This window comes from Papilio machaon, chromosome Z (assembly GCF_912999745.1).
Source record: "Papilio machaon chromosome Z, ilPapMach1.1, whole genome shotgun sequence".
In the NCBI taxonomy this organism is placed as follows: Eukaryota; Metazoa; Arthropoda; class Insecta; order Lepidoptera; family Papilionidae; genus Papilio; species Papilio machaon.
In genome coordinates, this window is record NC_060016.1 from 11,037,685 (window position 1) to 11,055,855 (window position 18,171).

The window sequence follows — 18,171 nt, forward strand, 5'->3', positions numbered from 1 at the left end:
AACTTATTTCATGGTTTTAAAAAACATAGAAATTAAAAATAAAGTAAGAAAACAGTGAACCTAATAGGTTTACTTTTTATGTAAATTTTGTAATGTAAATGAGTCCTATTTTCTCGCTTTACTTTTATGGCCCCGAATCAGATATATCTACGTATATATTTATGCGTTTGAAATGTAAAATGTATTTTAATGATTATTCTACAGCAAAAACCCCACACTTAAAATCGATTAAATAACCTCGGAGCATACATTGCTATTCTGTCGCAAAGACAACACCAGATATGCTAGGTACGCGATAGCGGTGCAGGCATGACGCCGTACGATTACGTGTAGGGCAGAGACTAGGGATGGGACACCAAACCCGTCAACGACGTAACAATTTTATTTGGATTTTTGTCCATTATGTCAATTAGTGAGGGTTATCTATCATACATTCATGAAAGTACATACATTTCGGAGAAAACATAAATGACGAGCACTACATATACACCACACGTTGATTTCAATTGGTTGAATGAAAAACGGTCAAAGATTCATTCAACTAGCTTTTTGTATTAACGCGCCCATCCCTAGACAGGACAACGAACGTTAGTCGCCGTCTGTCGGCCGCTCGCCAGCGCCGAGGAATGTTTTATCAGCGATAGGTCGAGGAGTGCGGCGCCATGAGTCACGGCGGGCGGCGGCGCCATTTTATTTGTCACACCACGTGTTCGTATACGAAACAGAAATTACTAGTTAAACTGTATCCAATAACCACGAATCCATCGATTCACGAGTTAATCGGCAAATAATACAAAACTCACGAAGTCATGAATTAACCTACAAACAACTAAAATGCCATAGGCGATGCAAGCGGTACTAGGAAATCAGTGGGTGTGATGTGCATTGTATCATACCTGTTAAATTTGCCCATTCTGTTCATTGGCGGGAACTGAAGTGGACGTAGTTCGGGGTCGTTGTCAAGATCAAGCATTCGAACCTCGCGTAATTTTTTAAATATATGTGTATACAAAGTGGGTGATGCAAAGAGCTGGCGGGGCGGTGCGGAGGGCACGGGTCTGGCGTGTGCGCGACGATATGCCGCCAGCGCGAGCGTCGTTTGACTGAAGTAGTAAGCAGTGGGGCGCGGGGTTGGGCCAGTGCGGGCGACGCGCGGGGGCAATGCCAAGCGGGCTTCGCGCACCGCACCGCACCGCACCGTGCCGCGCCCGCGCTGCCTGCCGCCAACGCCGCCGCCGTGCCGGCTCACTCTCTGATAAAAACAATCCACAAACTCCGCTCGCCTCTAATTGCTCTGCGCGTTCATTTTAAAGGACTATATATTGGCCGCAACGTCATATACCATACCGAAAATATGTAGTATTTTCGAACTACCATAAACTATGGCCACACTATCACGTGAAAATTCGTGTTTGCGTTATCGCAATTAAAACTTCGTGTTCTACGTTTTGACGAAACGTACGTAGACGTCTCGGTCTGCGACGAATTGCTTAGCTAAAACTTTGCGATACGGTTGAGATAAAAAAAACATATATACAAGCATAGGAGACATTATGCAGATCCTTGTAAAGAAGACGTATTGGAAGAATACACACGTTTTGGGCTACTATCACTTCTAAACATCATCGAACAACACACAGTAGAATTTGTCGAAAATGTTGCACTAGAAGATGCACATAGGTATCTTACAGCAATTCTTATTCTTCGTATACAACCAGGAATGAGCTAAAAAGAGACTGCTGCTATTAGCTGAACTTTGAATTGGGCATTTCTCCGAAAATGATAGGAAACGTCATCCAAAGCATTCCTAGAAGAATATAAACCCTTATCACAATTAGAACAGAAGGCACACGGGTTATTATTAACCGACTGATAAATTGTATATAACTATATTTGTATGTATGTAGATTTGTATGTATGCAAATTCCATTGTCACTGCCTAGAGCGTAAACTAGTGGGTGTATTTTGACAAGTGAGGTGTGTGTCATTTGATGCGTCTTCTCCCCCGAAGTGTCATTGAAGGGTTTTATTACTGTGCAGGTAAAAAATAAAATTCTAAAAATCTTTTGAGAAAACCAGTTCATTAGTCCTTATCTTTTATTGCAGTTTTCTTCGGCTTTTTTGGATACATTAAAAAAAACAACATTAGTTTAAAATCTACGATTTTTAAAAGCACGCAATAATGCTTGATGCATGACCCGGTCTATTTGAGACTCAGTCAATCGCGTTCTGTTTCTTTTATTTTGGTTAGGCTATTAAATTTCTTATTTGTAAAAAATATTGAATTAAAAATTATTAGATTAGCAGATTAGATTTTATTTTAACATAATATATTTTGGGTTAGTTTAGTTTCGCAACAGTTTAACTGTGTAATCTGGCTGTGGACGTTAATCGTGTGTACGGTCATTTAATATCAGCACCCCTGACTAATATATTTATCGAAGCGGTATACATTTATTATATAGCATGTATTTTATGAATAGCTGTCGCCCGCGACTCCGTCTGTTCGGAATTAAAAAAGTACTTTATATGCAAGAACATTTTTGCATCGCATTAAGTAGTATTTATACGGATGCTTTACTAGATATCAAATTAATTTTAATCAAGTCCTTATCTATATATATAAAAGAGAGTCGTGTTAGTTACACTATTTATAACTCAAGAACAGCTGAATCGATTTGACTGAAAATTGGTGGGCAGGTGGCTTAGAACCAGGAAACGGACATAGGATAATTTTTACCCCGTTTTCTATTTTTTATTCCGCGCGGACGGAGTCGCGGGTAAAAGCTAGTTAAATATGAAATCAAGTTTTATTCAATATGTAGGGTACCTATTATAATTTAATGAATCTCTAAAATTATGATAAATGTTCACTGCATTTACAAACAGATTTGGCTCTCAATTTTTTTAATAGTTTTAATTTGCATATTTAGTCCAGTCATTTAAGCTTAAATTAGGTAAGAATCTCGGAATTCGAGATACCCAGCTGTAAGTCTGTAAATACTTGTATATTGACACCCTAAACGTTGTCTCAAAACCTACAGATGGTAGGGTGTAAGCAACGTTTAAATTTCAAGGTCAAAGGTCACAAAAATCGGTTTCTCGCGCTTTCTTTGGAAATATCTCATTGCCTATGGGTTTTTTGCTATTTGTATTTCTTATCAATATTGTAGAATACAAAATTCTCTACAAATTTTGTTAAATTTTTTTTTTTATACGGTGAATCGTTTTCGAGATAGAGGGCGGAGAGCGCGCGGTCACAGCATCATTTCAGCCTCCGGTCGAAAACGCGCCATATAGTTGATGAACTATCATTAAATCAATTATTATAAATATTTGTCAAATTAATTAATTAATTAAAATTTGGATGAACTAGCTGCAGCATTTGAGGAAGAAAATCGTTCGGCCCAGAAATTATTACAGAGTGGAACTCAAACCTTATTGGCAGTCTATAATGCTCCGAAATCTGTGAAAAGTCTCGATCATCTTCGTTACATGCATTATGTCAAGTCTACAAAACTTAATAAACCTGTGCAGCTTTCAAATATTCCACCAACAAGTGCAGCTGCTCATCAACATTTCAACCGTGTATATTATTAAGTTCAAACTTGGTTAGGACATGATTTGTAACTCCAGGTATGGGGTTGGGCAATGCGAAACGATTTTCTGGAGCCTATCATGACAAATTTACCACCTGCTCCAGAAGATTTGCTAAATACAATTTTCTGCAACTGCAAGATTGGTTGTGGTTCGCGATGCGGATGCAAGAAAGCGGGCTTGCAATGCTCTTTAACTTGGTAACTTGGTAATGGGCAAGCTTGTCTCAATGTTCTACGATATCAGAGCGACATTAACGAAGATGGAACCTTTGACCCAGAAATCATGGAAGAACTTGAGACAAATGTAGTTGAAGACGATAATGAAGACCAGTTTGAAATTTAGCAGCAGCCAGAAGACGACGATGAAGAGGAAGAAGATGATTAAAATTATAAATTGTAGTTTTTGTACCCTTTATTTCATTTTTTTACTTTCAATAAAAAATGTATTCAATGATATTTTTTAATAAAAAGATTATCATTGAATACATAATTTATTTGTTTTTTTCATCATGTAAGAAGATATTAATATTAATTAGGTTAAAATTCAAATATAATTCCTATATTTTCATTAACAATTCTGCAATTACATGGGCAGGTAAGTGTTGTTAAATAAATTAATACTGAATAAAAAGTGGATAAGTTAGGAAAAAAATGATAAAATATAATATAATAGTTAATAAAAAATTGACAAATATTTATAATCATTGATTTAGCGATAGTTCATCAACTATATGGCGCGTTTTCGACCGGAGGCTGAAGTGATGCTGTGACCGCGCGCTCTCCGCCCTCTGTCTCGAAAACGATTCACCGTATAAAAAAAATTTTTAAACAAAATTTGTAGAGAATTTTGTATTCTACAATATTGATAAGAAATACAAATAGCAAAAAACCCATAGGAAATGAGATATTTCCAAAGAAAGCGCGAGAAACCGATTTTTGTGACCTTTGACCTTGAAATTTAAACGTTGCTTACACCCTACCATCTGTAGGTTTTGAGACAACGTTTAGGGTGTCAATATACAAGTATTTACAGACTTACAGCTGGGTATCTCGAATTCCGAGGTGAACTTACTAAAATGACTGGACTATATTTGGCTCTTTGGCTAATAAGTTTGCCGACCAATAGTTTAATACGTATATTTCGCGCGATATTAAAAAAAAAACTAAGAATGTAGCGTCATAAAAAAACATTTTTATTTACAATGTTTGGCTTATCATGTGAATAAAAATATAATATATGGGGCTTGTGGGTTAAGGATGTGTACGCTCCGATGTTTTTGCGCAGAGTGGACGTTTCAATTAATTTGAAGACTTTGGTTGTACTTATATAAGTAAGTTGATCACTTTAGGAGTTCCTATATATTTGGATATCTTGACTGTCACTTTCTTTATGCAGCTGACTGTACTTCAATTAAACTTTCATAAAACAAACATATACTTATAAGATGCAATGGCAAGGAAAGCACCTGGCGTCTCTGCGGTTAAGCCACGACAGGATGCGGCGAGACCACAGAGTATTTTATTTGCAGGTATCGTTACGAGCTACGTAAAATTGGCGATGCAGCCTCGGCAAAGGGCGGTGGCGGTACAACAACACAAGGTGCACTCAAAAAGTCGTCTTCGATTGGAGCTGTTGCCGCGTGTATTAATAACAGAGCTGCACACAACAAGAGCTATTATTATTCACCGGCGGCGCACCTTGCCCCAAGCGCGAACGAAAGCGCGTGCGCGTGAGCCGGTTGCGTTAGTGTGCCAAAAGGCGACGCCACTTGTTATCCTCTCACATTGTCTGCCAACAGGTTTAACTCTTTGCAACACTTACGCCCTAAGTGCAACGATACCAAGTATCGAGAACTATTACTTGCAAAAACAATTTATAACAAAAAAACTTCAATTCAAGCAAGGGCACACTGCTTATGTCTTACACAATCAAATATAGGAAATCCGTAACTATCTAATCCTATAAGAAAATGTATATTGAAGCGTAAACACAGACTTCTTTTCAACGTACAATCGTAGCAATCACATAATTTGTTTTATTCTTTTTGTATTTAAATCCTAGATAGTAAGGTGAGGCGTAGCGGGGATATTTGGATTTACTCGAGCGTGGCAGTTTAAAATTAAGGAGGGAACCTAGCATCCAGTAGCGTTCTCCTACCCCAAATTAAACAATCATAAAGAGTCGCGCGTTTAGGGTAGTCGGTCATAATACTAAGTAAAAAAAACGGTTGTTATAAATACCGAAGCTCGTCAGATTAAGGCAGGGTGAGTTAACTACATACAGTAATGTCAATATTTCCACACTTTGGATTTAAAATTAGGGGATGATTAAATTGAAATTAATTGTTATGCGACAAAAGGACACAAATTGCAAGCCAATAGCTGCAAAGATTGATGATTCCCATGGTCGTGACAACGATAATCATCAGCGAGACTTCGTAGTCATTTGAGTTGTTTAAATTGACATTTGCAATTGAAAGTTTCACACAATGTAAACAATAACTTACAATACTTTTAACAAACTGTGTAACAAAAATGAGTAATTTCATGCGGATGAAGCCGCCCGGGAACAGCTAGTATTTTATAATGTAAACGAAGCAAATAAAGAACGAACAACATTTGCAGTCAATATAATAAACATTAAACAAACGTTTCGTCTGGAGCAATCAAATTTGGGAGTTCATTCACCTTTCTGTTTATACAACGCGCTTACGCTAAGGTCGACTCCGCGACAGGTCAAGGTTTATTAAAAACGCTATCAATGCGTCACACGCCAACATATTGAAAAACCATGTTCTAGAAATCTATCTCTTATTTTATTTATGTACAGAGTTTACACAACACAAAAATCAGTACTATAATTAAGGTGTTTTATTACTCTTTGAATTTATTACAGTTATTTGCGTATCAACTTTAAAATTAAAATCAAAACATTAGATGTTGTTTAAAGTAAGAGAGTAAGAGAAATATTAAGATTTTTTTATTTATATTGTAGTTCAAAAACAATCTCCAAATTTTCTCGAATCTTAATTATCATTATATTAGAATATGTTCATAACCGATTTTACTCAACCCGTCTCTAGTAAATTGTCAAAACTATCATCCTAAATAAGACAAACAAAAAATAATTAAGGTATGTAATGATTTGTATTTAACCCCATTTATCCAAATCGTAATAAACAGAAAAAACTAAAAATAATAGTATTGATATTTTTTTTACAAGATTTGACTTTCGACAGTTCATAGATTAGCAAGATTTGACAAACAGGCAAGTCGCGTCGCGTCGCGTCCCAAATGGTTTTAGCGAATAAAGAACAAAATGTCGTGGACATGTGCCTGTGTTTAGGACAAAATAACACCAGAGCCTTCTCAGTTTACCCTACTAGTTTCATCTCAATGATCAATGTATTGGCTCATTGGCGCCAAAATTTTATTGATGTATTAATAAACAGTGATATTATTTGTGATCTATTTTGCTACAGAAAACTTTCCCTGGTGAGTTCGAAATTGTGCATTCTTAATGCGGCGTACACAACACGGGAGGCACAACGAGGCGGCCAGAGCCCCTACCCAGTGCATCGACCTATAATTACAAGATCTACTCATGTACAAACACGTGGGGTGCCCCCGCCCCGCCCCACGCTGCCCCATCTACACACTTTCCACTGATCCACTACGTTGCTCAAAGAAATACTACTTAGTGATGGGACGTTGACGGTTTTACCGCCAAACGATCTCAGAAGACAACGTTAATAATAATCTCATTTGAAATAATTTTTCAAGAAATTCTACTAATAGATGGTTGAAGTTCGGGCAGCTCTTTCAATACATTATTCTCCATCAGATTATACTTACCTATCTTACCTTACCAATTTGTAAGGACGTATCTGTCATTGGTATTGTATTCCTTATAAATTTGTTATATGCAAATTAAGTGTTTCTAGTAATAGCGAAAATTATTCCCGAAAAATTTCAGGTTGCCGAGGGATATTGAGTATATTTGTTATCTACATGTTTAGTCGATAAATCTACAACGGTTCAACAAATCTTATTGAAACTTTGAACAGATATTAAAACTGTCTTGTTATGTCGTTGCAAGTGGTTAGTAGTTATAGGTGTATAAAGGTGATAGCAGGTAGATGTTAGCTGTTAGTTTGTTCCTGGTGATTGTGGGTGATTGCAGGAAGTTGCTGGTGGTTACATAAGGATGATTGTAGATGCAGGTGGTTACAGGTAGTTTCTAGAGGTTGTGTGATTTGCAGGTGAATAAAGGTACAAGTATTGTCGGTTGTAGCAAGTGGGTGCTGTTGATTTAAGGTGGTTGCAGATAATTTTGCAGGTATAGATGCTGCTAGTTGTAAGTGGATGTAGGTCGTTTTCGGTAAATACAGGTCCACCTGTATCCATGAAAGTGACTGCAGATAGGTAGCAGGCATGATGGTGATTACATCTGGATGCAGGTGACTGAGGATAAGTGCAGGTAAATGCTGGGGGGTTATAAGTGATTTGAGGCGATTGCAAGTGGTGCTGTGGTAGTTTGAAGGGATTGCATGTGAATAAAGCCGACAGGATCATGTCAGATAGAAATGCATAATTTGTGCGTTCCTTCTCAATAACACTCATACCTACAAACGCCACTTGCCACCTGCAGCCACATAAAACTATTGAATCACACAAAATTAATTACAATTACGCACGGACATCCAAAAATGTAACATAATTCAAGTTGCAAATGAAAAGAAATGAGATTATTTTACAATTCAGTACTTAAACAGGATAAAACAAAGTTCTAATAAAAATTACGAAATGAAGATTGCAAAGTTTTTTCAATACCGCGCGGACGAGGTCGCGGTCAAAAATTTATAACCACAAAAAGAACGAACGGTGGTTACTAGCGCAACCCTTTTCACCCCATTCGCAGTTCAGATTTCCCTAATGCCTTGTTTACATTATTTCAATACAATATGCCAGACGCGCTGGAATAAAATCTTTGACGATTTAGTTTACATGAGTCGAGTCCAGTCCAGTGTAAGCTACCTAATCGTCAAGTCAACCGTGGCGAGTGTTGCGGTCTCGGGATTGTATCCATACTTTTTACTTAAGCCTTTTTGGACATTTCATAAAATATTTTTCTTTTTTGACATTACAGTTTTTGACGTTTTGTTTTTACATCTTGTTCGCATTTATTTAAGTTGTTGTTTTTTTATTTTAAATTGTGTAAAATATATCAGTTCGGAAATATTTTAATCAGTTCCTACCACATTCAGTGAGAGATCGAGAAAACACTTGAAATCACTTTTTAAACAACTACTAATTTTATAAACTCAAATACTGGTTTTAGTTGCAATCTTAACGACGTAGCTTTATTTTTAATTCCGGCAGCACAGTCATACTTAAACAATTTTTTTTATTCAAAATGACGAACAAACAGAAAGATTGAAAACCACTAAGGGTCGCGCGCGCTACCCCTTCTAGCGCCATTTGCAGTTCAGATAAAAAAAATATCCCTAAAAAAAAAAAAAAAAACCACTAAGCAATTTTTATGTAAGCACTGGAATATCTCTTGAGTGGCCGTACCGGAATCACAAGTAGGCAGTTCCATTTTCTGAACTGTAATGCTCTGAATATCGACAGAGTTTGTCTACATTACGCCAGTTGTATTCCAGCGCTACAGGGTTACTGTCTGGAAAATAGTGTCCCAGGCCATAAGCTATTTTTAATCAAATATTTATTTTCATAATTTTAAAATGTTAAAATGATTTTGAAGATTTTCTTGGAGGACGTAATTTTACACTGTACAATACTTATAAAAATTTGATAATCTGCGTTGTATTGCATTATGTAATAGGCTCCGCGACTATCGAACCGATTTGAAAAATTAATTTTCTTTTTTAAAGTTACACTATTCCTTAGTGGACATGACAAAGGCTATATTTTTTTTACGTAGCTGCGGGCAAAAGCTTGTTAAAAATATTTTGAAAAGTTCCACATTACTTTGTACGAAATAAAAGTACACGTGATGTTAGGTAAGTGGTCTAAAACCTCACACCACATGTATCACCGCCAAAGGATGTGTAGAGTACAAAAAGATGCCAAAAAAATATCACGTGATTCGACTACCCCTCTTAACATCCCGCACAACCAGTTTACAAAATCACACGTTTAGTATATTGCATATTTAAATCTTACTAATAATATAAATGCGAATGTTTGGATGGATGAATCGATGTTTGTTACAAAGTAGCTCCAGAATTACACAACGGATATCGATGAAATTTGGCATAGACGTAGAATAGCTGGGAAGAACACATGGGCTACTAATTACGTTTTTTTTTTTTTTTAATTAATTCTGCGCGGACGGAGTCGTCGGAGACAACTAGTATTAAGTAATTGTAATTAAAGTGTAAAAAGTTAAAAAAAACACAAAATTTTGACAAAAACAAAGCAGTAGTCGTGTATACAAGACTGCTAGTGATACGATGCGTCATGCAGTCAAATGTTTGTTAAACGCAATTTATGTCTGAAAATATATCAATAATATAAATTACATAGCATAAAATAGAACAGTTAATAGTAAATGTTTTCGAATTTAAAAAAAATAGCTGTCGCTCTCGGCTCCTTCCGCGTGGAACTAAAAAAAGTTTATTAGTAGTCTGTGTTCATCCACACTAGGTCCTACGTTCTGGTTTTCTCGGATTTGTCCAATATTTTGTAAGACGTCCGGGGAGCTTACGGTCGGGGGGTTCAAATGTGTTGCACCCGGACAAAGATTCACCGATCCCTAACATAAGTATTGCCGATAAGCAAGCTAATAGTAGGAATCAAAATATAACTGTTGGACAGATTTGGAACATATTAAATTAGATAAATAAAATTTAAAAAGGGGAAACGTGTGTTCTGTGTTGTGAATAATACAAATAAAACCCTTTTCTACCAAAATACCTGTTACTAAAAAGCAATAAGCAAATAAATAAATAAGTGATAACTTGATAGCGGTAATTTAAAATTGTATTTAATTAAGTTTACATTTATCTGTTTGTAAAGTTACTTCGAAAAAGTGCGACGCCTACAAACCACGTGAGTGCTTTGGCGAACCTTAACTTGTACATAGTGTAATTTTTTTCCTGGGAATTAAATTAAAAAAAAAAAAAACAGAAGGAATGAAAAAAATAATAATTTATTATATATGTTATTACCCTCTATAAAATTGTAACTAACCTTTGATCCTGATGATCCTCTGGTTCAAACATTTGGTCGTGATCCTCCTGAGACAGGCTTAAACTTCCAAATTGTTGGTCCAAGGAGTTTGACATATTCACAAAATTCAAATATTAACGTAAAACGGTAACAAAATGGCACTGTCACAAATAATAAATATTGTTCGGCACGAGGAAACACTAGACACAGTTTAACTATGTGGATCGTTTGTAGAAAACCTAAAGGTATGTAGATAGATAGAGTGTAGTGCAGTGGCGTGGCGTGGCGTGGCGCTAAAGACGGCGTAGATTTTAGTGCGAACGAGCGTACGATATACGCTGCGCACACGTGCTCGCTACAACAACCGCGGTGTTTGTTTTCGTGTTACATAACAGAATGTGCGGCGACAGTGAGTACGGCAGAAGCACACAGGCTGGGGTGGGTCGAGTTGGATGTTTATCTGTCGAGCGTCTGTTTTGTGGAGCGGCCGCGGCGTGGGGTAGGGATGGGATCCGGGACGCGAGCGCGCGAAGGCACGTGTGCGCCGTGCGTACGGTTCACAGGCTATTGAGATCGCTACACCGGCACGACTGTCTGGTGGGGCGCTGGCGTGCGTGACTGCGCTGAGCGGCGAGCGCGGCGCGCACTTCGCCCGCTCGACTCGTTTCTTTGAGCGACCATTTCGTGTAGATTTTGTTGTTGGAGAATGCGCGCGCTGGGCGTGGCGGAATGAGGCCCGCGGGGAGAGGTAACCGCACCGCACCTTCCAGACACTAAATTATTGATTTTAATGTTTTCTCTAATACGAACATTGCGCAAAAATCCGGCTATAAAAGTATATAATTTTAAAGAATATAGCAGATTATGGTAAGAAAAAAAATATTTTATTTAGTGATTTATAAGAAAATACTTCGTATGTTGCTTTAGTTCAAATCGTTACGTTAGATAGATATTTATCTTCAGATGTAGCCTACCCAGATAAATTACCCCTAGATGGATCGTTTCATCCAAGTTTGACCTTTAAGTGTGACGACGATTTTTGAAACAAAAATAAAACCCTTAAATCTGTTTCAGCCTACCCAGAACAGTTATGGCCCACCACCACTAGTGTTCAGTTACTCCCTGCCCACCATTAAATTACTACCCCAATTATGTAACATAATTTTTATGTGACATTTCTCTTATATCTTGTGTATAATACAATGTTTTTTTTATATAATCAGAATTTATTAAATCAAACAAAAGCGATGTCCCATTAGCATTGCCAAGAATATTAATTCAACGGGTATCTACTTTACAACAAACATTACATTGCATTATAAGAATAACATTACATTGCAAATCAAAATTTTAGTGACAATTTCTGAAACTAATCTGGTAGCTACCTGGTTTAAAATATTATATTGGGAACGAAATTCTTTTAAAATATATAGTTTTATTTTTTCATCTTTCAGGAAATAATAATTTAATTAATTGATAACTAAACTCGGCGGCAGGAATCGTTCCATACAGTTTTTCGGAACAATCCCGTGGTACATACAATAAAAATGGAGAGGGAACAGACTTCCCTTCGCAACAATACTCTGGGTATTAAGCCGATCAATAAGAGCTCGGTCGTCTGGAAGTACTGCTTCGCCCTACCGAGCAAAACCCAGCTTTTTGGAAACCAGCTTGGTCTTGTCTGACCGCGAAACTGAACGCCACTCGATGTCAACGCCGATATTGGCCGAGGCAACCAGGGAAATGTCCTCAACACGAATATCAACGACAAAAGGTCGTCTTTTAGCGGTAATGTCGCAAACTTGTCTTTTTGGGATTTTTGGAATCAACAATATTTTGTTGACACCAATCCGAAACTTTACCCAATAGGATCTTCAGTTATTTTACTATCAAAAAACATGGTTTTACTTACCTATGACATGACAATAAACATTTTTACAAATAAAACATTGAAAAAGTAATAAATAAACAAAACAAATAAATGCGAAAGTTAAGATGGATGGATGGATGGAAGTTTGTTAGAAGGTATCTCCGAAAGGGTTATACGGATCTTGATGAAATTTGGCACAGATGTAGAACATAGGCTGGAAGTATAGATAAGCCACTTATTAGGTTTTTTTTAATGCCGCGCGAATGTATTCAAAATTACGATTATGTACTAGGTTTATGGGAGTCAAATCAAAAGAAAAAATATCAAATATAATTATTTTTATTTCTCTTTTATTTAGTTGAATGTGACCAATCTTTTCCTTTGCACAAGCAACAAGCAAAGTTATCGTGGAATTAACCGTGGTATTATGTGCCTATTCAATTTTCGTTATGTATGTATGGGCGCGGCTGGCTTGTAGGGGTGGTGGGTATTGAAACTAATAATACTGTAAGAAACTTCACAAGATGCATTTAAGTGCGAATAAAGCAAAAGCTGACATTTCTGTGATGCACTTGACGATGAATGCAATTGATACTATTTCTGACGAATCCGTTAAGTCATTTTAACCGTTTCTATCTTATGTATAATAAGTAACTATTACGTTTGCTTCGTTTTCATGTATTACATATGTATACTTATTAGATTTGTTTTCGTTTGACTTGAATAACAGTTCAAATACACACACATTAGAACAGGCGTCAATCGTTTAGTTTATTTTTGCTTTTATCTCCGAAACCCAACTAGGAATTTCTTTATGAAAATAATTTTCGTCAATTTTTAAACTAATCATCGTTAAATAGACATACTATAATCTACATAAATATCAGTGATAACAAATACAAGAAATAAGGATTAACATCAGAAGCGAAAAAATTGCGCCTCAAATGATGTGGGATTAGGTGGTTGTGACAAAATACCGTAAAATTTTCTTATACATAATTTTTATACAGGTCTAACGAATCAACCAGCTTAAGTACGAGTAAAAAGAGGAAATTTTTAAGGACGTTCAGAAATATGCTGTTTATTCATGTATACTAATTACAATGTAGTATATATTGTTCCCAATATGCCAGTCCAGTATAAGTTGTCGAACCGTCTAGACTACTGTGACAATGATTTTAAAAAAGTAGTTTAAATCTCTTCATGAACAAACACTAATATTAATATGACAAGAAGTTATCGATGAAGTTAATATCATAGATTAAAAAAAAATTGGATACTAATATTTAGGATGCTAAGTCCAGGATCTCGGTTCAGGCTTCAGAGTATGTCACTTCTACATTATGTCAGTTATATGTCAGCACTGATTTCGAGCGTACTGTCATACTGAGCTGTAGTCATAATGTAAACCAAGCTGTGGTGTTATTGACTTCTGTCTTAGTTGTCTCATACACCTACTTCCCGCGTCAGACTGTGGAAGTCTTATTCCAGGAGCTTATATATATATTAGGGAAATTTTATCTGCGAATTAGAATCTGTGAGCAATAAGGTTCTTTCGTGTTCTTGTAACATTTTATTCCTCAAAATATAATAGATGATAGATTTTTTTCATCTTTGTTTTTATTTGTTATATTTGCGACTTTTGAATAAAAAAGGATTCTGTAAATACTGTGGGCATTTACCGAGTTTAAATGCTTACAGCTGAAAAACCTCTGATGAAATATTAATTTTAATAGCATTCTAAATACGAGTATTCAGCCACTTCGTCTTTAAATATTTTTAAAATCTCGATAATAACTTCATCAATCTTATAGTACTAATTGTAATGTCTAAGTATAAAGTGTTTTCCTCTGTTTCCCAATAGTCTTTTCGAATCAAGACCTAAGACTGGACTGGCATAATTGTAGACGAACAATGCCAAAACATTCCACGCCCGACCGGCGTTATTGGCGTACGGAGCTGGCCTAATGTAAACTAGGCATTACACTACAATATTTACATTGAAAAATCATCTACAACCTCTCTTCTAATGTATATATTTTAGTTTCAAGTAAAATTTAAAAATGGTCGTGACATTTTAAAAAAATGCCTCGCTATTGTACTTCGAACGTACCGTTATACCGTACTATAATTGTCTATCTTCTCCGTTATATATTATGCGTTCTTTTTGTTTTAATTCATACTTTTTCCAAGTAGCAAATATTTTCGCAAAATCAAATGTGCACAAGCACTTCGTGAAGTATATTTGTCAGTAGATTCGTGCGGCGGGGTACCCCCGCGCTCCCTGCTCTAACCGAGATGCGCGCTTGTCCAGGGGAAGTTTCATGTCATACTTTAATTTACGTTCAGTGTAATTTTGACCATTCTACAATTATTTACTATTAAAGTCACTCTTTCGGAAAAGTATTTCGAGAAGTATATTAATTAGGCGATCCGTGTAGCAAAAATAACCACGCACCTGCCTTTTCAAAGATTCTTGGCCGCAAGCAATGCGAATTTTTAGTGTATATTTTGAAATATTATTTCTCGTTTTATTTCTCTACATTCTAACGATTTTATAATTTAACATCATTTACGTGTTGGTTGGCTACTATCAGAGTATAGTTACAATAAATGCAAAGGCACTTCGTGAAGTATATTCGTCAGTATAGCCGTGCGGCAGCTCCCCGCGCCCTTGCTTTTCCAAGGCACTCGTCTGGGACCCGCGGGGGGCGTTCGCCCGACACCGCCTACTTCGTCCCGTATAGGCTTTGCTCGACTCGTGCCCTGCTAAATATAACCCACCCCCACCTTAAATGGCTATGAACAGCCTATGATTTAAAATAAAGCCTCATTTCGTATCAAGCACAACACTAGCCCTAGCCGTACGCCAACAGACCGACATCGTCTTCGCTATCTACATAACACACGTACCAAAACTATGATATCCATCCGTTGGATTCGCAAATTCGTAATGCCTTGGTCACTCAAAGTAGGCGATCTTGTGAGACAAGACACTTTAATGCATCGATATTGCCGCGAGGAATATAAACACTCGTGGTACACGGTTGTGTTCGTTAGGAGCTCGCGAGACTACTGCCGTCTGACAGATCGCGATATGAATAAACACACCAAAAGCAGCGCGTACGTTCTGTTTCAATGCAGGAAGAGAGACGATCGGCGAGCGAGCGATTACAACGCGCGCCAACGACCGCGTCGTCACCACTGACTCACCGCGGGACCGCGTCCGCGGCGTTCGCCATCGCCACCGCCACCGCGTCACGCCGCACCACCCGCAATGCTAAAATTTTTTATATACCACCACATTTAACAAACATTTCCGCAAACTAAACCCGAAAGATAAACAGAGTGTCCGTGAAAGGCGTGTAGAATGGACTACCATGGATTCTTTAGTCGAAAGCGCGGCAATTTGACCCAACTTACCTCTATCCAAAGTTATAGGGCTAGAGGGCACGCTATATGGATTTTACTCATATTGAAAACAGGGTTCTTGTTTCATAAACTACACTTTTTTGTAAAATAAAACAAACTTTTGTCATAAAACCTACATGAGATTCGAAAACATGAATATTTAAAGAATAATCAATCATATTTTTGTAACAGGCGTATTGTATTGTAGCTGTCAACTTCATTTGAAAATGGAAAGTTTAATTTACAAGATTTATGCGGTAAAATTTTGATTTGGCCAGCGGTTTTGCCCCAAAATAGCTTAAGTAAAATACTTCACAGCGCTTAACTCTGGAACCACGAGATAACACGCTTCTAAAAGTGTTATCATAATGTGATTCGACTTTTAGGTATCACATTGCAGTGTCACCCACAAACGTTTATTATAATCGAGACTATGTGAGCCAAAGTGGCCTGTCATTATTTCAATACTGATTTTAATTGATAAACCTCCAAATGTTAAAGTTCTAAGGGCCACAATGAACTAAAGTTTAGTTCGAGAATTGCCATCTCTGGCCTAAGTGCGTTTAACTTAACTATTGTTTAAGTAATAAGGCCAACTCTGGCTCTCATGACCTCAATTGTAATTGAACCTAGGGTATGACTAAGATGTAAGCATTTGCATCCTCATTAATTAAATTGTTAAACTAAACGCATAAAATTTTAGAAAAACCTACTTTGTTGCAAAACCGCTTGCTAAATCAAAATCTTATGAGAGAACTAAAATCACGTAAATTGAATTTTCTAGCAAAGAAAATAAATTGTGTCAATTGTTCAGGCGGTTGCAAAAACATGATTGAATTTATATGAGTCACTTTTTCGAGCCCTTGATTTTATAACAAAGGTTTGCTTTTTAATTAGAAAAAGGCGTATTTTAGCTAATGAAAATTATGATTTCAATATGAATTATATTTGTTAGTCTTTTCGAGATATTTGAATAAATGTTAATTTACTTGAAGAAAGAAACTTTGAAGCTCTAGCAGATAAACGAAGAAACTTTGGATAGCCGTAAGTTGACTTAGTCATCTTTTCGACCAAGGAATCTGTGGTCCTTCGTTGTACACGTCTTTCTTGAACAGTATAACTGTGTCAAGCAAGTTTTACGTTTAATCGTATATATACAATGTCAAACAACAATATATCTTAATTCTTACTTAATGTCATAAATGCGAAAGTTTAGATGGATGGATGGATGGATGGCTGGTTGGATGTTAATTTGAAGGTGTATCCAAACCGACTAAACGGATCTCGATCAAACTTGGCATACATGTAGTACATAGTCTGGAAGAACACATAAGCTACTTTTTTTTTAAATTCGCCAATGGAGCAGTCAAAGTCCGCGGATTCGCTCGGCGTACCGGCTCGCTGTGTGCTTGAATTTCAAAGTCAAGAACACCGCCAATGATCAGGCGAGCCGAAGGTAGGGATGTTAAAATTCAAAGAAAAATTATCGATTTAAAAGAAATAATTTCAGGGAAAACAAGAAATAAAATTGTTTTTTTTTTAAACATTCATTGTCCCTTTCTCAGGCTCTAAGACCGGTGTTTCCCAATGCGGGGTGGTTCACGCCCTTACAGGGGGCAATTAAAAAGTCAACTTAAGCTCTTTCGCTCCGAGCTACTTAAACTCAAAACGATCGATCAGAGATGAGATAGGTCATATTAAAGATAAAAAAAATTTAAACCTAATATAAAATCTCATATTATATATATATAATATGAGATATATATAATAGTCTTTTACAACTGATGTTGTTAAAGACTAGATATAGACAAAGTCAAGGAGATAGGCCGTCACCGACCAGCGGGACGGGAACACCTGCAACGTGTAACGTGTCCCGTGTCCCCGTCCGCCGTACAATGAAAGTATAATGTTGCCGACAAAAATCCTGCATAGGGACTCAGCGAAAGCAACAGGTGGTATCTATTGTCTGCGTTAGCACTGGATTAACTTCACATTCATTCATGTGCACAATATTTTACATGCTAAATGTATGTTTGAAACATTTCGCGAGTTGCAATGCGATGTTAGGAGACGCGATTAGAATTAATCGTTAGG

The 18,171-nt window shown here is 36.8% G+C and overlaps 1 protein-coding gene across 7 annotated transcripts in view; it reads right to left on the reverse strand.

Moving 5' to 3' along the window:
- Positions 1 to 18,171, reverse strand: part of LOC106717223 (insulin-like growth factor 2 mRNA-binding protein 1) — a 43,448-nt gene that overhangs the window by 11,673 nt on the left and 13,604 nt on the right. For 5 of the 7 annotated variants that reach the window (XR_001357318.2, XM_045686217.1, XM_014510960.2 and 2 more), the window contains exon 1: positions 10,818 to 11,424. The exons of 1 other annotated variant lie outside the window; for it this stretch is intronic. Coding sequence is in view for 5 of the 6 variants with exons in the window: in XM_045686217.1 (XP_045542173.1) it covers positions 10,818 to 10,912 (95 nt within the window). In the remaining variant the exon portion in view is untranslated. Of the gene's footprint in view, positions 1 to 896; positions 1,197 to 10,817; positions 11,425 to 18,171 lie in introns of those variants that run through there. One more of the 7 variants, XM_014510957.2, reaches the window with a different exon arrangement.